Genomic DNA, 24,458 nt, shown 5'->3' on the forward strand with positions numbered 1-24,458 from the left:
TCAAGCTGTCTCTCTACCATTCCACTCTATAACGGCACGCGGGAAAAACGAGCACTTAAACTTTTCCGTGCGAGCCCTGATTTCTCTTATTTTATCGTGATGATCATTTCTCCCTATGTAGGTGGGTGTCAACAGAATGTTTTCGCAATCGGTGGAGAAAACTGGTGATTGAAATTTCATGAGAAGATCCCGTCGCAACGAAAAACGCCTATGTTTTAATGACTGCCACTCCAATTCACGTATCATGTCTGTGACACAATCTCCCCTATTTCGCGATAATACAAAACGAGCTACCCTTCTTTGTACTTTTTCGATGTCATCCGTCAGTCCCACCTGATGCGGATCCCACACCGCACAGCAGTACTCCAGAATAGGACGGACAAGCGTAGCGTAAGCAGCCTCTTTGGTAGACCTGTTGCACCTTCTAAGTGTTCTGCCAATGAATCGCAGTCTTTGGTTTGCTCTACCCACAATATTATCTATGTGATCGTTCCAGTTTAGGTTATTTGTAATCGTAATCTCTAAGTATTTACTTGAATTTACAGCCCTCAGATTTGTGTGACTTATCAGGTAATCGAAATTTAGCTGATTTCTTTTAGCTCTCATGTGAATAACTTCACACTTCTCTTTATTAAGTGTCAATTGCTACTTTTCGCACCATACAGATATCTTATCTAAATCATTTCGCAAGTCGTTTTGATCATCTGATGGCTTTACAAGACGGTGAATGACAGCAACATCTGCAAACAATCTAAGACGGTTACTAAGATTGTCTCCAATGTCGTTAAAATAGATCAGGAACAATAGACTTCCTTGGGAAACGCCGGATATTACTTCTGTTTTACTCGATGACTTTCCGTCTATTACTACGAACTGTGACCTATCTGACAGGAAATCACGAATCCAGTCGCACAACTGAGGCGATACTTCGTAGGCACGCAGTTTGATTAGAAGACGCTTGTGTGGAACTGTGTTGAAAGACTTCTGGAAATCTAAAAATAAGGAATCAATTTGACATCCCCTGTCGATAGCCCTTGTCACTTCATGAGTATAAAGAGCTATTTGTGTTTCACAAGAACGATATTTTCTGAATCCGTGCTGACTATATGTCAATAAATCGTTTTCTTCGAGGTACTTCATAAAACCCTACTGCAAATCGACGTTAGTGATATAGACTTGTAATTCAGCGGATTATTCCTACTTCCCTTTTTGGGTATTGGTGTGACTTGAGCAATTTCCCAGTCCTTAAGTACGTATATTTCTCAACATTTCAAACCCTTTTCTGGCGTTTATGGCATTAAAGGTCCTTTTCGACAGACAAGAATGCTGGGAGGCGACGGACTGCGCGCATATCAGAGTTGGGGGACCGGGTTACACAGGATATTGTGACAAACCCTGGTGCAAGTTCCAAGCAAGTGGCCTGCCAACATAGCGTAAGCAAAAATAAGATTATGTGTATCCTGCATGACAATCGCAACTATCCTTATCACCTGCATTCCGATGGAAGCCACTCTGAACATCTGTCTTGACATTAATGCGATGTAGCTCTCTAATGTGTTCCAGGACCTCTTATTGGCGTTGCACGCACACCGTCCATTTTGGACACATGTCAATAGTACCTTTTTTCCTCTATTTCCAGCCAGGAAACCGTCCCTGTAGTTTGTCGGTTTAAATAATGCTCACCCTGTATATTTGAATAAAAAAATTTTACATTAAAATTACAACTAAAATACAGTTTGATTACCAATATTTTTAAGAACTTGAACACGAAATCAACAACTTAAAAATGTTATAACATCGCTTATGGCAACTCTATCTAACTCACATTTTTTACACTAATGTCAGACACATCATATCGGCCCCTCCTCAAATCTTGCTTTTTTACCTTACAGGTAATGTTTGTAAGCTGATATATCATGACGAAAAATTTAGCTAACCTTAGTTTGGTAATTCTGTTAGTAAAGAGATTGTTTAGCGTTGTAATGATATCTGTATTTTACAGCCTGTAGCGTAGCGTACCTCAATAGCTTCGTTCAGTGCAGTTCCCTGTGAGGGAGCCAGGTGTCTATTTATCGGCTTCCAGGGAGAACAATAATTTGATATGCTGCCATAACCTACTCATTATGGAGAATAATATTCCGTGAAACGTGTAACACAACAAGACAACTATTAAAGCTAGAAACTACGTACACGTCATGAAAATGCCAACTCATGGCGCCCAAATAACCTAGTATATATTGTTCCACTGTTTGAGAGTGTGGTCGCTTGGCAACCTCCAACTAACTTTGCACATAACTCCATATCTTTTCGAGACTTTTCTCGCTGACAGTAAAAAGGCGAGTGAAAGTAATAAAAGTTTCCATATACTATATTTTTAAATTATAAATGAAGAAATTCCTCCAGCTGTTTTTAAGGTGTCGATTTTATTTTGGCAACTAGTTTCAACGTTGTAACAACGTCGTCTTCAGACCCGTACACTTGTTGACGTCAACTGCGTTCGGCTGATATTAGAAGTTAGTGGTGAGATACGGACGTGCTCCGTGCGGAAGGTGAAAGTTACTAACTACCTTCCGCATGGAGCACGTCCGTATCTCCCACTGACTTCTAATATCAGTCGCACGCAGTTGACGTCAACAAGTGCATGGCACTGAAGATGACGTCGTTACGTCGTTGAAACTAGTTGCCAAAATAAAACTGACATTTAAATACAGCTGGAGGAATTTCTTCATTTTTAATATAAATTTATACCAGCTGACGTCCCACTGTCCTCCTCTTCAAATATGGATGTACGACGATTACTATATTTTTTTGTTGTTCACGTTGTAAAACTTCGGAATCATGCATGACGTTTAGATTTATTACTTTTATACCAGTAAATCTATTCGCAAAACAAGGAGATATTGTGCCGTAAACGGTGAGATGCGCGAAAGACCAGATTTTCTTAAAACGGAGCTGTTGTATGTATAGTACATCGATTCTTTGCATAGTCGGGTTGTGTGGGTGACTAGTAGAAAAAGAGTAGGGATATAGGTACCCATTTCTATTACGATATAGAAAACCATACAAAAAACTGGAAACGGTGGACCACTAGGAGCTGGAAACTATAATGTGTCAGATCACAAAGAACGTAACATGCCACTCAGAAAGGATAAATTGATTTTATTTAATAAGTAGTGGAAGCTATTGTGATGAATCTTTTATTAAACGTGAAATTTGACAAGCTCTGATCTACAACAATCCAAGAAAATCAGCAATAAGGTTTTACTTCTCCCAAATGGCTTAATACAGATTACAGATTTAAAATCGTGACACTGTGTAGAGCTGTACCTCACTCAGGTGGTGGTTCTGTCTGAAAACAAATTCAAGTGCTACTAAGAAGAACATTTCTGTTAACTAATGTTAAAGAATGTATAGTACAACCTTTACGTAGCTGAAAGGAGCATTATGATTAGTCTTTTAAACAAGCGGCAGTTGTTTCATCAAAGAGCCAATGATTAGGTACAAGTATCCGAACACTGAATAGGGTGGAATGCAAATCTCAGGCAAGAGAAATTGTAACAGAGTGCGCTGTCTGACCTTAAGTTGTTATAATAGTTTTATAAAGGAATGCATAAATAAAATCTAAACAAGAACGCCAACATGGTTTGAAGTAGTACAGCAAATACTTGAATGTGATTTACATTAATCCTGGGTACAAAACCATTTGCACGTAAGCAGCACATATAATATTCAAAAATTACGAAGGTGGATCAAAAACCGTTAGACAGGAACTAGACAACGGAAAATACACACACACACACACACACACACACATATATATATATATATATATATATATATATATATATATATATATATATTGTTTTCATGAAATCTAGTCATCCACAGAGCAACATGAGAAACCGTTGACCTGCTTCTGTCTGTAAAACAACAAGTTCACTGAAGATGTTCATATATTAATGAAAGCCATGGATTTGCGTATCTGTGTCCGCGGGTTCAGGCTCGTGCCTATTATGAATGGAGTGACCTATATTCTAATAAATACGACTAAGGTTTTCAGCAGGTGCGATTGACCTTAGCTCTAGAGCATTTTCATTTCAAATAAATGTTATGTACGAGGACGTACTGAAAGAAGTGCCTTTTAATTTTATGTGTGAAAACTGTTCAGGTTTTTAATGAAACAAACGTTATTAACATTCTCCATCTTTATTCTTCATGTCTACATATTTTATTTATCAGCACTGTCAACCTGGCGACGAACACATTTCTTCCAACGACAGACCAGTTTGTTGATGTCAACAATGGAGATTGTTTCACTTTGTTGACGGAGCCACAGTCTCACTTCTGGTGGCGCCGCTTCAACAATATCAAAATGAAGACCTCGAAGTGGTTTTTTAAATTTTGAAAACAGATTAAAATAGAATGGTGGGAAATCTGGACTGTATGAAGGCTTATGGACGACAGCAAACACAATGCGTCGGATTGTTGCAGATGTCTCAGCGCTCGTGTGTGGACTGCCATTCTAATAGTAAATGAGAGGATGCTCCACGTGGGCACAAACTCTTCACATACGAGCCGCGCGGAGTGGCCGCGGGGTTGGAGGGGTCATGTCACGGATTGCGCGGCCCCTCCCGCCCGAGTTTCGAGTCCTCCCTTGGGCATATGTGTGTGTGTGTTGTTCTTAGCATCAGTTAGTTTAAGTAGTGTGTAAGCGTAGGGACCGATGACTTCAGCATTTTGGTCCCTTTAGAATTCACACACATTTGAAAATTCTTCACATACGTGCTTTTGGTTTTCTGAGGGTCTGCCATGTTACATGCTACAAGTCGGAGCTCTCTGGCGGCGATGGTTGCAATTGGTGTAAGCAAAGAGTGAAAGCCGAGGGAGCAGTATGCATGACATTTAATACCTGAATCGACAACGAGAACACAATAGCCGGCCGGAGTGACCGTGCGGTTCTAGGCGCTACAGTCTGATGGCGAGTGACCGCTACGGTCGCAGGTTCGAATCCTGCCTCGGGCATGGATGTGTGTGATGTCCTGAGGTTAGTTAGGTTTAAGTAGTTCTAAGTCCTAGGGGACTGATGACCTCAGAAGTTAAGTCGCATAGTGCTCAGAGACATTTGAACCACTTTTTTAAGAACACAGTAAAAATCCGGAGGCATTACTTCTCAGCTCCCCTTTGTAGATCTTAATGTAACATTTTTGTTGTGACCATTGTGTGCGCAGGGTCGCCACCGCCCACGGTGCAGTGGTTCCGCGAGGACGAGCCTCTGGGCACGCTGGGGGTGGTGCTGCCGGACGGGTCCGCAGTGCGTGCTGACGTCACCCTGGAGGGCCTCCAGCGGGCGGACCTCAACACGAGGCTCACCTGCCAAGCAGCCAACACGGAGCTCACCGCGCCCATCGAGGACTCCGTGCTCGTCGACATGAACCGTGAGGATCAATATGTTCGGAGTCCTCGTAACTATGGAATCCTTTGTAGGGAAGGAAATCGTATTTTTTTCTCTTGTTGTTGCAACGCCGTCAATTCTCATAGCTCTGGCATGTAGCTGAATGTCCAAATCTGTTGGTGCGAATTCTCAGTGATGCCTGCACAGTTGCAGCAGTAGTATGTAGAGATGGCAGTGACTAGAGTTGGTGGCTTGCATAACTCTCCTACAAGAGACACCAATGACAACTCAAAATTTGTACAGTCATCGACTATTAGTTTATTTACTTGAGGACACTCACAACGAAATACTCAGAAAACGTATACTAATCAATTTTGTTTAGAACTCAGATTTGCATATGCAGCATAAAGTTCTACGGTTGTACCACTTGTCTGGTGTAGCAGTAAATTATGTACACTAACCTTGCTCATGAATAAGTCTGTTAGTGGAAATAGTACTCCCTAGTATTAGCCTTCACATACAGACAGATAATGAAGGTGGGGAAATTTTATTTATGATAGGTGTAGAAGAGTGTAGATCCCTATCAAGCTTCGTTGCAGTTGCAGCGTCTGGTTAACCTTTACCCGCCAGATACCATCTACTCTATAGATAAACATCTCGTAATTAGCATCATTGGCACAAGATGACACTGAAAATGACAATTCAGTATGGAACAGTTAGCAACACATATTATTAAACACTTGCCATTAATGAAACTTTCTGCCAGATTAAAACTGCGTGCCGGACCGAGACTCAAATTCGGGTTCTTTCCCTTTCACGGAGAATTGCCCTACCGACTGAGCTATCCGAGAGCAACTAACGACCCGTCCGCATAGCTTCACTTCTTCCAGTGTATTGTTTCCTACCTCCCAAATTTCAGAAAAGCTCTCCTGTGTAACTTGCTAGGCTAGTTTCCTGGGAGAAAGGATATTGGGGGGACATGGCTTGGCCACAGTCTGGGGCATGTTTGCGGAATGATGTTTTCACCCTGCATTGGAGTGTGCGCTGATATGAAACATCTTGGCAGAATAAAACCGTGTGCCAGTCCAAGACTCGAAATCGGGACCTTTGCCTTTCGCGAGTAAGTGCTCTACCGACCGAGCTACCCAAGCAGGACTCACCAGCCGTCCTAACATCTTCACTTCCACCAGTAGCTCCTCTCCTACATTCCAGTCTTTACATAAGGTCTCCTGTGAATTTTGCAAGAATAGCACCCCTGGAAGAAAGGGTATTGCTGAGATATGGCTTAGGCGCACAGCCCGGGGGATGTTTTCTGAATTAACTTTTCACCCTGTAGCAGAGTGTGCCCTGAAGTGAAACTTTCTTGCAGATTGAAACTTTGTCCTCGACCGACAAACGAAATCGGGACACTTGCCTTTCGCGGACAAGAGCACTACCAACTTTTTTAAATAAAATATAGCTCATTTCTCGCAAGTACTCTACCAACTCAGCTATTAACCTATTCTTCTAATTTTTGTAAGAGCTCATTCGCATTTTTAGTTGTGATCATTTGCCTAAACTTCTTTTTTTTGTTTTTTATAATAACATCACGTTGATTGGAAAAGAGTGATTCCATATCTTTGTTTTTATAATTCCCGTTTAACAGAAATATGGAATTTAAGTTAAAATAAGAACAGAAAAGTTTGTTGTTAAGAAGAGCAGTGTAATTTATTAACAAACAATATAGAAAGGAAACTTCCGGTAGTACAATATAGGCCTAAGAACGACGACCACTTGAGAACATCAGAAAATATACTTTATCTGGTCCCAGTGTTCCACATTGGGGACTCGTATATGTGTTCTCAGGATACAGGCTTGTTCAGTCGTCCGTGCCAAGAATCAAGTCGTTGTCCACCAGAATCAACTTCTCGTAACTGGTGCTACTTAGTTTCAGATACACACACACACACACACACACACACACACACACACACACACACACACACACACACATTCACACTTGAATACACCGTTAAAGTAATTAAGAAAGGTGTGACTATATTTGGAAATTTATTGCAATTGCTCGTGTCGTTCCTTCAAGGAAGTCCAAAAGTCAAACAGTACTTTGAGACCTTTCCGAGAAGGATAGCGCACACGAAATCCTTTGATCCAGTTAATCGTATGTGTCTTTGATTGAAGAAAGTACGTCTTAACCGTCGAAGGACCATTTCAGGCTCGATTGCGTGAGGCGGTACTCGGAGACAGAAGGCAAGCATCTTGAGAATTAGGTCATGCGAGTACATCTGCAGAACGTCCACATTCCAGGCAATGTTCATCCGTGTCTTTTGCATGCACATCGGACAGCCAGGCAGAGCAACGTTTTGCAGTCTTTGTCTTGTCGGAAACTGTTCGTTGACGACGAGGTTATTGGTGAAGCAGATATATGTACAGTATTTAAGAAACACTTTCTAAGCTTTGCTGGTGTATTAAATAACAATTTAGTTTCTACAGGGAATCATATAATTCTCTTGGCAAATGTCTTTCCGAGATTGAAATCTGAAATACCCCTCTGCCATACAGAAAAGGGGGAGATTGGGTCAATAATTAAATCACTGAAGACTAAGGACTCTCAAGGGTATGATGCAGTTCCTAGCATAATATTAAAATACTGTGCTGCACACTTTAGCCCTGTTGTTAACCATATTTGTAATTTTTCCTTTAGGAATGGTCAGTTTCCTGAACAATTTAAGTACACAGTAGTAAAGCCGCTTTATAAAACGGGAGGAAGGTATAATGTAGACAATTTTAGACCTATTTCTATCCCATTAGTGTTTGCAAAAGTTATTGGAAAGGCTGTGTGTGTAAGTGTAATTGATTGTTTTATATCACATAATTTGCTATCAAATGTACAGTTCGGCTTTAGAAGTCGTTTAACAACTGAAGGTGCTATATTCTCTTTTTTATGTGGGGTACTGGATGGGTTAAACAAAAGCCTTAGAACGTTAAGTATATTGGTGAGCTAACTAAGGCGTTTGATGGTGTTGATCACAAAATATTGCTCCAGAAGTTAGACCATTATGGAATGGAGGGAGTTGCTCACAATTGGTTCACCTCGTACTTTAGCAACAGATAGGAAAAGGTCATTATTGAGAATGGCTGTGATGTGGGGTCTAAGTGGGTTGCGGTCAAATGGGGGGGTGCCTCAGAGATCAGTGTTGGGACCACTCCTGTTCCTTAAACGTATAAAGTATATGCTCTCTTGTATTATGGGTAACTCTAAAATATTTCTGTTTCTGATGGCACTAGCAAGGTAGTAAAGGATGCTGTGTGCGAAATTGTCTCGATTTCAAATATTGCAGTTCGTAACATAAGTTAATGGCTTGTAGAAAATAAGCTAACTCTAAATCACAGTGAGACTCAATCTTTACAGTTTCTAACACACAATTCAACAAAATCCGACGGTTTAATTTCACAGAATGGGTATACAATTAGTAAAACCGAGCAGTGCAAATTTCTATGTGTTTACATAAATAGTAAACTGTGGTGGAAAGCCAAAGTTCAGGATCTTGTTCAGAAAATTAATGATGCTATTTTTTCCGACACAAAACATAGTCTACATTGCATATTTTCATTCCCTTATGGCGCAAGGTATTTTTTTCTGGTAACTCTTCCCCTTCTAAAAGGATATCTTTGGCTCAGAAATGGGCGGTTCGGACGATATGTGGTGTAACTTCGTAACCTCTTGTCGATCCCTGTTCAATAGTCTGGGTGTTTTGACACTGGCCTCTCAATATATACATTCTTTACTGTCGTTCCTTGTTAACAGTGTCAGCTTATTACCAAGAATAAGTATCTTTCACTCGGTTAATACTCGGCAGAAATCCGACCTGCATTTGGATCGGACTTCTTTATCTGTTGTGGAGAAAAGTGTGCAGTATACTGCTGCATCCATTTTCAATAAGCTACCACAAGAGTACAAAAGTCTTGCCAGTAGTCCAGGCGCTTTCATATCGAAACTGAAGAGTTTCCTCATCGGTCACTCCTTCTATTCCGTTCAGGAATACCTTGAAAACTTAAGCTGATAGTTATGTTATATTGTTGATTGCGTTTACTTAAACTTATGGCTTGATATTTTCGGGTTCACAAACATTTTCTTTTTATCTATTATTACTTTAATGTTGTAATTTCATGTACTGAGACGCTACATGACCTTTGAGATTTGTACCTCAATTTGATCCTACTGAACTTGACGTGTAAATAAATAAATAAATAAATAAAACGAGGCGAGGGTTCCCGCCGTAAAATACCGCAGATGAGTTGTGCTTAGGTAGCGCAGTAGGTGGCGAACTTGCCCACTAAAGGCAAAGGTCCCGAGACATAATCTCCGTCCGGTACACAGTTTTAATCCACCAGGAAGTCTCATGCCAGCGCACAATCCGCTGCAGAGTGAAAATTTCATTCTGGCAACATTCCCTAGGCTGTGGCTTAGCCATGTCTCCGCAATTTCCTTGCTTCCAGGAATTCTAGTCTTGCAAGCTTCGCAGAAGAGTTTCTTTGAAGTTTGGAAGGTAGGAGACGAGATACTGGTGGTAGTGAAGCTACACTACTGGCCATTAAAACTGCTACACCACAAAGATGTCGTGTTACAGACGCGAAATTTAACCGACAGGAAGAAGATGCTGTGATATGCAAATGATTAGCTTTTCAGAGCATTCATATAATGTTGACACCAGTACCGACTCCTACAACGTGCTGACATGAGGAACGTTTCCTACCGATTTCTCATACACCAACAGCAGTTGACCGGCGTTGCCTGGTGAAACGTTGTTGTGCTGCCTCGTGTAAGGAGGACAAATGGGTGCCATCACGTTTCTGACGTGGTCGGATTATAGCCTACCGCGATTGCTGTTTATCGTATCGCGACATCGCTGCTCGCGTTGGTCGAGATCCAATGACTGTTAGCAGAATATGGAATCGGTGGGTTCAGGAGGGTAATACGGAACGCCGTGCCGGAACCCAACGGCCTCGTATCACTAGCAGTCGAAATGACAGGCATCTTATCCGCATGGCTGTAACGGATCGTGCAGCCACATCTCGATCCCTGAGTCAACAGATGAGGACGTTTACAAGACAACAACCATCTTCACGAACAGTTCGACGACGTTTGCAGCAGCATGGACTATCAGCTCCGAGACCATGGCTGAGGTTACCCTTGACGCTGCATCACAGACAGGAGCGCTAGCGATGGTGTACTCAACGAAGAACCTGGGTGCACGAATGGCAAAACGTCATTTTTTCGGATGAATCCAGGTTTTGTTTACAGCATCATGATGGTCGCATCCGTGTTTGGCGACATCGTGGTGAACGCTCATTGGAAGCGTGTAATCGTCATCGCCATACTGGCGCCTTACCCGGCGTGATGGCATGGCGTGCCATTTGTTACACGTCTCGGTCACCCCTTGTTCGCATTGACGGCACTTTGAACAGTGGACGTTACATTTCAGATGTGTTACGACCCGTGGGTCTACCCCTCATTCGATCCCTGCGAAACCCTACATTTCAGTAGGAAAATGCACCAATTGAAAACGGCTGCTCGATGGTGGCCGAGAAACTGGCTCGTCACAATACGCCAGTCACTACTCTTGATGAATTGAGGTATCGTGTTGAAGCTGCATGGGTAGCTGTGCCTGTACACACCATCCCGGCTCTGTTTGACTCAATGCCCAGGCGTATCAAGGCCGTTATTACGGCCAGAGGTGGTTGTTCTGGCTACTGGTTTCTCAGGATCTGTGAACCCAAATTGCGTGGAAATGCAATCACATGTCATTTCTAGTATAATATATTTGTCCAATGAATACCCGTTTACCATCATCATTTGTTCTTGGTGTAGCAATTTTAATGGCCGGTAGTGTATGAGGATGGGTCGTGAGTGGTGCTTGGACAGCTCGATCGGTAAGCACATGCCCGCGATAGTTAAATGTCACGAATTTCAGTCTCGGGCCGGCACACAGTTTTAATCTGTGAGGAAGTTTCATATCAGCGCACACTACGCTGCAGAGTGAAATTTTCATTCTGCTCTCATTATATCGATAAACATAAATTATATAAGCAAATCTTGCTTGTGAATCATCAATCTGTCGATTAGTGTAAACCGTATCCAAGGCCCTACACTGTTTCCTGACAAGAGAAACTTTTCATTGAACCCCCTTCAGATTTAGAGGTAAAATGGTCCAGTAGATGGCGCGTGAAAAACGGAACCCAGATCAAGCGTGAAAACAGGAAGAACGAGCACAGAACTGCGAAAAGAAGGAGCAAAATAGAAACAGTGTGCTGTCGACCTCAAGACGTACAACAGCGAATGAACTGAAGAACACGGCGTTGTGGTTGCGTGGTCACGGTGTTCGATTGCAAAGCAGGAGCTCCTTGGTCAAATCTCTCCCACTCCATTATTTTTTCAGAAAATCATGTATTGTACAAGTGGTCACTGAGGATTTGTTATCATTCTGTAGTCTCGGTAATTCTCGTGCAACAGGTTGGTTATACAATATAAGCCATGAGGTAAGAATATATTACCGTCGGAAGTAAATGCGATGAACAGCAGAAAAGAGGCCACACAGACCTGTCACAGAAACGAAACCAACAAGTAGATGGGTGTGTACTGCTAGAAAGAAGCAAATCAAGAGTCAAAACTTTCAAAATACAAACAAGATTCACAACATGTGGTACTTGTGCTGAAGAAATAGAAGGTTAGTATGTGTGGAGGTCCCTCCCTTACACTTCGCTGTGGCAAACTGACGTTACACTATGACACAGACACAAATCTAAGTACAGCCAACAGACATATCAATGAGCGGACGGACAGTTATTTTGCAAAGAAAATGTATACGGTGCATGAGAAAAATTCAAACACAATTCTCCCCTTTCGCAGTCCAAAATCGTGACTACATAATCACAAAACCATGGCTTCTCAAATTATCTCGACGTTGCACATCTTAAGCTTGGACCGTCCTCTGTTTCTATTTTGCTTCTTTGTTCTCGGTTGAGGAAACCTTGCCCCTGTTTTCATTCTAGATCTGTGTTCAGTTTTTGACGGGCTATCCACTGGCCCATCTTACCACTACATCTGTGAGGGGGTGCGATGGGAGGTTTCCCTTGTTAATACAACACAGACCTACCCTTGGATGCTGCATACTTCACGTCAAGCAGCAGATTTTTGACTCCTTAAACCTACTTGCGGTTACCTGTGGTGCGGTTGTTCTTACAGTCGCTACCGTATGTGCACCTAGTTGAAACTTGCGAGAATACAGCAGAATGCTGAAGGGGTCGGTACACCACTGAAGGAAGTGCATACTAATCTGGTAAAATAAAATGTATTCTTGAGGCCCATTGTCCTCTATTGAAATTTGTGTACATGAGGCCTATGTTAAAGTATCTACGCTAATGACACAATAGCGCTTACCAGATGTTGAACTACGACTCTGACATAAATCTGAATGCAGCGAACAGACACGTCATAGACTGGACGGTCAGTTTATTATTTTGTGAAACAAAAGAGGCACATGCAAAATTTGAACACAGAACTCTCCCTTCACAGTCCAACGCCGAGGCCATATTATTATTATTTTTTTATAATTTCAATTTCTTTAATACTAATCCTTGTTTGATTTTATAAACTACGCTCAGTGTTGCACTTTTAAGTGCAAGTATCTCGTGTAGTACAGCTTCAGAAGCCACGAAGCAGCTCTAACCAGAAAACACCAAAAATGATGCCTGGGCCGGGAATTGAACCCGGGCCGCCCCCATGGCAGGCAAGCATTCTACCACTTTTTTTGTTCAGAAATAGTTAAACAACATTATGAAATTGTTTATTATAGTGACATACTCCTAAAGGTAATCTTCTACATAACTGGAAGCCTCTGCGAAAACAAAACATTTCTTGAAAGTGATGTTCGTCGTTTGATCGTACGTGCTTTTCATCGATCAAATCGTCTCTTGTTTTTCCATTGACCGTTCAACCACGACGTCGTAGCTGTTCAAATGTTCCAATGTGTGTGAACTCTGCATCGCCTTAGACGTCGTAGCTGTCCGAATTCGCTCGAGGTTGCATATCTTGAGCTTATACCTCTCATTGTTTCTATTTTGTTTCTTTTTTTGAGAGTTCAGAACACCTTCTTCCTGTTTTCATGCTTGATGTGTGTTGAGTTTTTGACGGGCTATCCAATGGACCATCTTACCGCTGAATCTCAAGTGTGTGTGTGTGTGTGTGTGTGTGTGTGTGTGTGTGTGTTTGTGTGTGTAGGACGGAGGGAAGCAATGAGGGGTTTACCTTGTGAGATTAGCCTTTCTATAAAAAGAGAAAAAAAAACGGTATGGGACTTTAATTTAGGAAACGGTAAAAGTTTCTTTAAACACTTACAAACATTAACAAGAACAGTCCATGATGGAGGAAAATCTATGACAAAATCATCTTTACCAATTTCACTTGCCTTAGCCATTAGTTTATTGTCAACTAGTAAGTCAAATAGCTAGTTGTACTTTCCATAGTTCATTAAAACGATTCTTTATTGAAATGATATGAAACGAATCATTTTATGGAATACATATTCATGATTATTGTTATAGTTAATGAAGAAGCAATCATTCCATTGCTACTTGTGCACCTATACCTTAAAATAAGTGTTCCTTTTTGTTTCAACTGGCTACCAGTTTTTAAGTAGAAATTTGTCAGTGAAATGGAAGAGTGGTTCAGTATAGCTGTAGCAGTAGTTCTACGTCACCTAATTTACAACTTTACGCCTTACAAGACACATCCACAGGGAATAAAGTTTACACAATACATCTGAAGTCTGTTCACCAGATTCTACATCAAGAAATTTGCTTTTAACATTTCCCCCAACTTATCTCAAGATGTATGAACAATGTTTCAGACAGTCCCTCCACCTCCCCCTCTCCGGAGCTCTAGTACCATGTGCAATAGGAAATTCTCTCTTACAACTTACGCATTTCACTGTGAACGAATTGACACATGATGTTGTTCGAAATTTCTTTTTCCCATGTTTCTAAAAAATGCTGTATCACTTGCTTGGAAAGTACATTACATTTTACTTCGAAGTTCTCGTAATTCGTACGAAAAACAGATAAGTTGAGTTTCGACTGTTGATATTAACGTCCATTGTCTACGTGTAGTTGCCGTTGGTTCGGAACTTCAATTACTACTGATATTTTTAAATAAGGCGTTGACCATATTTCATTGGTGCACAACTTTTCAAACTTTTCTAACAATAAATCTGTAAGGTAAAGTGCTGTACGGTGATTCTGAACAATCGTGTTATAAGACAAGTTCCTACTTCATCAATACAAGGGCTTAATATAGATATAATTCAGACAAATGAATAACTGGAGGAAGATAACCGAATAAGGTAAAGTTGACGAAAAATACCATAAAGTAGATTTTAGCGTTCTGAACGACGTCCATATGCGGTATTTATTTTAACTACAGATTACGGGAAACTCATTACAATGTGGGACATTTGGTAATCTAGGCAATGAGATACATCGCTGATATACAGGAGGCACCCGAATCTTCACCAACGAAATTTCAGACATTTTTCAAGGATATTTTCTGGTATATAGCACGCTTGATATCCTCGAGCCTGGTACATAGTATTGACGCAGTTATTACTTATTGCTAGATCACCGTAATTACCTTTGTGTTAGTGAAATAACCTTGATCATAGTGAAAAAGCCTACAACAGGAAATCATTCTAACATGTCAGGATCCAGTTTCTCGTAGACGTTTATGTACAGACGCAAAGGTAATGTAATGTGATGTGGTAGGCGTCGCCTCCAGAACAGCTCAACATATCGTTGTCGTGACACGCTTCAATTGTATTCAGTGAGGACACACACGAGGTACATTTCGGACAACTCAATATCTGCAAATCTATCGTTACTGCTATCGTTATTAATGTAAAACTAACAATGGAAAAGTACAGAAATGAGAAGAAGCCGAGCAGTAATGAATACAAGCTTCAAGCAGATTAAGAAGAGACGGTGGTACTGTCAGAAGTAACTACCGTGAGTCAGTGGGGCAAGTTTATTTCGAAATAATACACACAATTCCTTCTATCGACTTTGGCACTAGTGTGCAGATAGTTTTAATTCAATAAATAACTAGGGAGAATGTGGGGTAGTTAAAAAATGTGGAATTCAGTGACGCAGTTCACATCATATATCACAAGTATATTGAAAACTGAATCTAAATCGTTTGAAACTATCTGTCAATGTTAGTTTCTGTTGCATTACTGATATAGCAATCATAGAAGTTTCGAACTATTATTTCTTCATGTTTCAAGTATTCTGATAGCTTTTTTAATTCCAAGGTAAGAGGTAATCTGTTTTGATTTATGGAGGAAAATGAAACACGCAAACATACATTCCAACTTTCACATAGAAAAACTTTTGCAACTGGGGAAAGGAGCAGTAAGGAACAGAAATATCCTAAGGCTGAGTTAGGTTTCAAGCGTTAGGCTTTGGATTTGCTAATACCCATCAAATAACACGAAGTAGAGTAATTTAAATTTAAAACATTGTTTCAGCTACAAATGCTTAACAGTTTTATGTTGGAGGAGCTATTACTATGTGATGAAATTTTGTACTATTAAATTGATGTAAGGCCCAGTTGGCAACATCTTTCTTGACCACCACAATCACCAGATCTCAGTTCTATTAAGACTTTGTAGTCTACTTCGGAGAGTAGGATGCGTCACCACTATCCACCTCTATCACCGATACCTAGAACTCTTGCTGGAGGAATGCTGTAAGATTCCCTTGAAAACTATACAGGGCCTTTATTCATTCCGAGACGAATTGAAGCTGTTCGAATGCAAAGGGTTTGCCTACACTGTATTAGAGTGGTAATGCTTTGCGTTTCGTGTTTCCATAAATTTTGCCCACCCCAAGTATAAACTTTTAAAATATAATGAATGAATTGTGATGTACAGTATTCAACTAGCGAAGTTCCAGCAATTCCATCATTCATGCATCTCTGTGTATAAAGTAATTAACCATATCTCTGACATGTGTAACATTTTTGATGTGAACACGTACAGCACAGAGCACATGCAGGAAACAGCAGTATGTAGCATCTTTTCGACTATCCTTCCCTTGTACGAGAGTGCGATGAAAAGCAATGCCTCATATTTTATTATGTAAAATTAATGATTTTTAAATAAAACAAACGTTATTAACATTCACCATCGTTGGATAAAATGATGTTGAGGATAACACCGAGTCCATTAGCGGAGAAAATCTCCAACCCTGCCGGGAATCGAACGTGGGATCGCTTGCATGGAAGGAAAGCACGTTACCACCCAGATAAGCAGGCGGACTACAACAGGTGTATTTAGAACAGGATAAGTGCTTACCAATAATCAAACTCTCACTGTGCCCTTCACTGTTAGTACAGTAATTCTATTCTCATAGACATCATCACTCCTAGAGGCCCATCTAAATATAGTCGCGTTCCCTCCACTTGTTCCACAGTTTGCACCTGGAGCGGTGTCTTCAATGGGGAACGAAGATCAATTACATTTCCCGATATCCGTGGCTTGGGGTTGGGTTGTTTTGGGGAAGGAGACCAGACAGCGAGGTCATCGGTCTCATTGCCTCAGGGAAGGACAGTAAAGGAAGTCGGCCGTGCCCTTTGAAAGGAACCTTCTCGGCATTTGCCTGGAGCGATATAGGGAAATCACGGAAAACCTAAATCAGGATGGCCAGACGCGGGATTGAACCGTCGTCCTCCCGAAGGCGACTCCAGTGTCTAACCACTGCGCCACCTCGCTCGGTCCCGATATCCGTGATCCACTCTTTGAACTAAGGCAAAACAACACAAGCCGAGTATAGACGCGGTGACACTATGCTCTTCGCTTTGCCTAGCAGAGCCTAACACCGGCACATACAACCGCTACTCGACGCGGGACACAACACACAGCTCGACGGCGTACTGGTAGTAGCTCTGTGGTTTCCCCTCTACTCTTAGCAGGGAAGAGCGTTCACTCACCTGTCGCACCAAGTGCGCTCGAAGCCCGTGTACTCGGTGTACCCCTCTAAGGCGCTAGTCTCACTATCTATCCAAGCGCTCCTAGTGCTCAGCCTTTTAAATGGCAGTACCAGATTTCCTCTACCAAGCAGAGCTCCGAAACTATAGTGAGAGATCGAACAAAGGTACCTATAGACACATAAGCAAAGTCTAACGCGCTAGTGGTTCGGTTCTTTGGCTTCGGCACCATGTTTCCTGTTATGGGCTTTTGCACCACTGACCTGTGATTTTGTAATTAGAGCTCGCCCTGCAATTCACAGCTTATGGACCTGCCTTCGCGTTGTTTTTGTGACGCGACATTCAGTTCTGCAATGACGTTTGCAGCTGTCGTCCTCTTACTTCTAGTAATTGTTCTCTCCAGTGATCGTCTGTCACTCTTTGTCACCGCGCGGGGTAGCCGCGAGGTCTTGGGTGCCTTGCCACGGTTCGCGCGGCTCTCCCCCATCGGCCGTTTGAGTCCTCCCTCGGGCGTGGGCGTGTGTGGTGTCCTTAGCGTAAGTTCGTTTAAGTTAGATTCAGTACTATGTAAGCGAATGGACCGATTGAAAGTATCTTAGATAAAATTGTACCCATTTTTATTTGTGAAGTATCAATGATAAGATTGTTCCAAATTAAATATTCAACAAACCTGCATCTGACTGCGTCTTTGAACTTGTTTCTTGCACTCCTCCATTTTGCCAGTAATGCAACATGTATTAGACTCAGCAATCTAGTTTAAGAGAATAATGCCGTTTGTGCAATGGCATTAAGATGGTACTGAAAAATTAACTTTTGGCCCTGATGTTCACTTAATGAAATTATATCTTGACCTGAATAATGCCAGTGGCGCAATGGCATAAAATTATTTATTTGAAATAACTGTGCTCTGATAACGTTAGTTATACCAAAATCGATTTCAAACCATGAACTGCATATATATTTTGCACAGAGGCCTCATTTTCTTTACGTTCTTTCATTGTTGGGTAACTACTTTACTACTCATTTTCGTATTCAGTACAAGCAAAGGACGTGGATTATGATGCAGGCTGTTAGATTTGAATACAATGTTGATCTCAATATATTTACTGTTAAAATTTTAAGTCATACGCAGAACCTACTATTTCCAACAATTTTGTAGCACGTATCACTCTTACAAAAAATTTTACAAAACGCTTACTGTGTCGAGCCTTGGACATACAAATCCTAACCCTGAACATTATCTAACGAAAACCAATTAGAAATCATTATATATCTTCTCTCATTTACGTGCTAAAGTTTGGTCACGGTAACGGCGCAGCCGGTCAGCGTGGCCGAGCGGTTCTAGGCGCTACAGTCTGGAACCGCGCGACCGCTGCGGTCGCAGGTTCGAATCCTGCCTCGGGCATGGATGTGTGTGATGTCCTTAGGTTAGTTAGATTTAAGCAGTTCTAAGTTCTAGGGGACTGATGACCTCAGAAGTTAAGTCCCATAGTGCTCAGACCCATTTGAATCATTTGGTAACGGCGCAGGAAGCGCGACCTACCTTAAGCTGTCACCACACGTCTGCTTCCTCCGGGCGCCTAGCTGAGACTCTACGGATTTTTTCTGCGCTCGCCCGGCTCTCTTAGCCATCAAAGATCATTCTACTCTAAGATATTATACTCGTTCCACCTTGCGGTTGGCAACTACCGACTTTATTTTCTGGACCCCCCCTGATCTGACCTTAGCACAAAACTTTCACGATGACCTCAACAGTTTGGTCCCATAGGAACTTACCACAAATTTTCCACTACCTTCAACAAACATCCTCGTCCACACTATGACTCAGAGGATGATGTTTTCGGCTTTCTCTGTATGCGGTATAAATCTTCGATAAGATGCCTCCTGAAATACTTAGCTCTTCGTCCACCTTGGTTAGGAAGCACCTACCGTCGAGCAGTAACAGTTTGTCCACGCTCGAATTCACTGTGCTCCGGCATAATGCACTCACAACTACACGCAACATGATTCTAAGCACGACTAACCCTTGAAACGTACTGAGAGAATTTTCAGGTGCAGGTCGTGTTCAAATACAACAGTGCCTGTTGCACCTGGAGACGGGCTTTTCTATATCTGCATTGACGTTCAGGCATGCATTTGTCTCGGTGTTTCCATACATTTGTCCAATCCCTTTGTATACAGTTGGTGAGGCACATTTTCGCTAGTATTTCGACAGATATTCACAATTTCATTTTTGCCATGTGTAGCTGGAGACAGCTCAAACCGTTGCTATCTTTCACCACTCTCCTGCGAGTTCTGATGTCAGTCTGGTATCAACGGGAAACGTCGGTATGTTTCCTGTTGTAAACAAAGTGGAATTTAACGAGCTTCTTCGATAGAAAGCATTCAGTGGAATAAAAGTTACAGGAAGTTCTTTCCGTTGCACCAAAGTAATGTATTGACTGTCGTCCGCAGCACGTGGTCTAGCGGATAGTCTTGCTTCTTTAGATCACGCTATAGTCTTTTCCCTATCTTATTTCTTGCTACAAGCCCATATTGTCCTGTAACTTTTTCTTCTACTGCTTTCCCTAAAACTACATTCCAGTCCCCCATGGCTTTTAGATTTTCATCTCCCTTTACGCTGTGTATTACCATTTCAGTATCCTCATATACTTTCTTATCTCTTCATCCTCAGCTTGCGACGTCGGCATCTATATCTAAATTATTGTTGCCGGTGTTGGTTTTCTGTTGATTCTGTAAAGAACAACTCTATCACAGAGCTGTTCACAGTAACGCACTCTCTGCCCTGCCCTACCCCCCTGTTCATAACGATTACTGCTCCCGTTATACCATTTTCTGCTGCTGTTGATTTTACCCTGTAGTCATCTGACCAGAAATCCTTGTCTTCTTTACATTTCACTTCACTGATCCCTACTACATCTACCTTGAGCCTTTGCATTTCCCTTTTCAAATTTTGTAGCTGCCTACCACGTTCAAGTTTCTGACATTCCACGCCCCGACTCGTATAACTTGTCCTTTCGTTGATTATTCAGTCTTTTTCTCATGGTCACGTCCCACTTGGCAGTCCCCTCTCATAGATCCGATGTTGGCTATTCCTGAATCTTTTGCCAAAGGAGAGATCACCAAGACGCTTTTTCAATCAGAGGCCATACGTGCTGTGGATACACATCATGCGTCTATAAGGCAGTGGTTTCCATTCCTTTCTGCATCCCCATGCCGTTGATCACTGCTGATTCGAATGCCTTTAGGGGTAGTTTCCCGCCCCAAGGACAGGAGAGTGCCCTACTCCGCCCACTTTGACAAGGTCGTTGGAAGAATGAGTATGACTTGTTGTAAGATGTAATTACATAGAGAAATACGTGAGAGTATACAGGAGATGGGCACATGCACATTTTACTTAAACCTAACGCTGCATCAAAATAAAGCCTTCCAGTATTTTCTGTGGTGAGCAGTTTCCTTGCTAACTAACAAATGTCTGTTCCGCACCAGTCTTATAAATACACTACTGGCCATCAAAATTGCAACACCAAGAAGAAATGCAGATGATAAACGGGTATTCATTGGTCGAATATATTGTACTAGAACTAACATGGGATTACATTTTCAAGCTACTTGGGTGCATAGATCCAGAGAAATCAGTACCCAGAACAACCACCTCTGGCCGTAATAACGGCCTTGATACGCCTGGGCATTGAGTCAAACAGTGCTTGGATGGCGTGTCCAGGTACAGCTGCTCAAGAAGCTTCAACACGATACCACAGTTCATCAAGAGTGGTGACTGGCGTATTGTGACGAACCAATTGCTCGGCCACCATTGACCAGACGTTTTCAATTGCTCAGAGATATGGAGAATGTGCTGGCCAGGGCAGCAGTCGAAAATTTTCTGTATTTAGAAAGGCCCGTATAGGATCTGCAAAATGCAGTCGTGCATTATTCTGCTGAAATGTAGGGTTTCGCAGGGATGGAATGAAGGGTGGAGCCACGGGTCGTAACACATCTGAAATGTAGTGTTCACTGTTCAAAGTTCCGTCAATGCGAACAAGAGGTGACCGAAACGTGTAACCAATGGCACCCCATACCATCACGCCGGATGGTACGCCAGTATGGCGATCACGAATACACGCTTCCAATGTCCGTTCTCTGCGATCTCGCCAAATACGGATGCGACCATCATGATGCTGTAAAGCAGAACCTGGATTCATCCGAAAAAATGACATTTTGCCGTTCGTGCACCCAGCTTCGTGGTTGAGTGAGCCATCGCAGGCGTTCCCGTCTGTGATGCAGCGTCGAGGGTAACCGCAGCCATGGTCTCCGAGCTGATAGTCCATGCTGCTGCAAACGTCGTCGAACTGTTCGGGCAGATGGTCATTATCTTGCAAACGTCCCCATCTGTTGACTCAGGGATCGAGACGTGGCTGTGTCATCCGTTACAGCTATGCGGGTAAGATGCCTGTCATCTCGACTGCTTGTGATACGAGGCCGTTGGGATCCAGCACGGAGTTCCGTATTACCCTCCTGAACCCACCGATTCCATATTCTCGAAAACGCGAGCAGCAATGTCGCGATACGATAAACCGCATTCGCGATAGGCTACAATCCCACCTTTATCAAAGTCGGAAACGTGATGGTACGCATTTCTCCTCCTTACACGAGGCATCGCAACAACGTTTCACCAGGCAACGCCGGTCAACTGCTGTTTGTGTATGAAAAATCGGTTGGGAACTTTCCTCACCTCAGCACATTGTAGGTGTCGCCACCGGCGCCAACCATGTGTGAATGCTCTGAAAAGCTAATTATTTGCATATCACGGCATCTTCTTCCTGTCGGTTAAATTTCACGTCTGTAGCACGTCATCTTCATGGTGTTACTGCCCAGTTTCAATTTGCCGCCATTTAGAACACAAACAGCAGGGCTGCTAACACTTCTCTGAGTCGCATCTTAAGTTGCTACCGATGACTGTCGATGACTCTCCATCCAAGCGAACATGCTCTGTTCTCCGCACCAAGAAACCCTTGATCCTGTGACAATTGTGTCACTATTAACGGCACCTTATAACACTACCGTCCGCAACTGTTATACCATAACCTTAAAGTTGGAAGCAGGTTGTGAAATAAAACTATTTTATTAAAGCAATAATGGTACAACGCAACAGAGCAGTGTTACCCTCTGAGAGGAATTTTGCTATGTTGACCGTGTTGTACCTAATAGAGGTGACTTATCGGAAAATGAAAGTCAGATTTACTTAAATATTCGAACAGTAACAAACAATATTTTTGCCAGCCTAATTAGGCAAGATAAAGCTTAACGTTCGCGTTTAAGAAAGTAGGTATGAGTAAATTTAACGGACAAACACAACCTACACTTGCTCACACGCGAGTGCAATGAACTCCGTCACATACATATGTTTACGGTAAGATTGAAACTAACAGATAGAGCAGCATAAACTACTTGCAAAAGTATAACAGATACCGAAACACACTATTACTTTCAGGGCTTGTTCAAACTGCATGGTCTTTATAACATTACTATTAACATTCACTGTAGCATCATAAATTGGACATAGGTTCAGTATTATTGTTCAAAAATTTTCCTAGCTGACATACAATTATAAATGCAGTTCACTGCATTTTTCTGAACTGGTCACAGCTTAAATATCTCTCAACTGAATACTATTCTATTTGGGATGAAAGTTAATTGGAATCCACTAACAGACTGCTTCTCACTATCTTTTGAATAAAGAAATTATGGTTTTCATAAATAGTGGTCTTCCCGTTACTTGTTACCTAGCATTAGCACAATAGACAAACTGTGGATCCTGTTATACTGTTAATATGCACTTCCAATACACAAGAGAGACAAACGCTTAGCAAACGAGTATATAACCTTCCATAAACGCAATTCACGACTTTTACTACAGTGAGACACAATGTTGACAAATTTGCAAGACACTGCCTCACCTTCTGCGATTTACAACAGGCAGCAATGTGATCATTTACTAAGCAAAACCTTATAAGCCTCAGTCCTAAGAACTTTTAATTTTGATGTTGGTAACAACACTTTAATAAGCAGTTTTAATAGGAAAATTATTTTCAGTAAGCATCATTTACTTTAGCTCTTTTGCCACATTAACTTTAACTTCCTTTTTACTATGTTCAAGAGGCATTAATTAGCAAAACACTGGTCTTTAATGTTCTTTCAGTAGGGACTCTCGGTAATCACTTTAGTTCAAACGGAGAGGAACCTGAGAGGTGTTATGATAAGGGAAAAATTAAGGTAGGTACATAAATTCAGTTATAAGTTACCTTATATTTGTGCACACTAAATCGCCCAATAAGCTGATCCTTCACTGTACATTATTATAGTACTCCTTTACAGTGATTGCGCTATGTGGTGGCAACTGCATGTTGGTACGCGGATTTGCAGACAGAACTGGTGGCGATGATGAATACCAATTCCAGAATCGTTCCAGCTATTTATCCATCCGAGGCATTGGAAAAGTAGCAGAAAAAGCCTTTCTCGGAACCAGCACAATATGCAACATTTACATGGCAGTGCACAGTTTGGTGGCTCGATCCCGACTGACTCTCAGTTCCACCTTTTCTACCTAGGCCAACCACAACTTGCGCGCGCTACACAGTTCCATTCCCGAGGGGAACCATTACACCTTTTACATACAAACTAACTAAGAATCCTAAGTGAAGGTCAGCAGTTTACATAACAGCAAACAAACACAGTAAATAAAACAGAACATTTGCACATACTGACATTTCTACGAAAAATTATTCACACAGAAATTACAATTATATATAGTAAGTTTTGTTCCCTCCAAATGGGACAAAGAATTTAAATGCCAGATATACTACATTGCATAGAATCAATTCATGAACTCAAAGTTTTAACAAAGAAAGGAGTATACAGTTTTATGTTATCGATTCAATCACACACATTTACAGAAGCTCAACGATGTAACATTAAACCAAAGCAAAAGGCAAAATAAATCATTAGAGCATTAGAGATATGGTGTTACAC

General features: G+C 41.7%; 1 protein-coding gene across 1 annotated transcript in view; it reads left to right on the forward strand.

Moving 5' to 3' along the window:
* Nucleotides 1-24,458, forward strand: part of LOC124795639 (hemicentin-2-like) — a 391,499-nt gene that overhangs the window by 215,826 nt on the left and 151,215 nt on the right. The window contains exon 5 of the mRNA XM_047259712.1: nucleotides 5,229-5,435. Coding sequence (XP_047115668.1) covers nucleotides 5,229-5,435 — 207 coding nt within the window. The remainder of the gene's footprint in view (nucleotides 1-5,228; nucleotides 5,436-24,458) is intronic.

Source organism: Schistocerca piceifrons, chromosome 4 (assembly GCF_021461385.2).
Source record: "Schistocerca piceifrons isolate TAMUIC-IGC-003096 chromosome 4, iqSchPice1.1, whole genome shotgun sequence".
NCBI lineage: Eukaryota > Metazoa > Arthropoda > Insecta > Orthoptera > Acrididae > Schistocerca > Schistocerca piceifrons.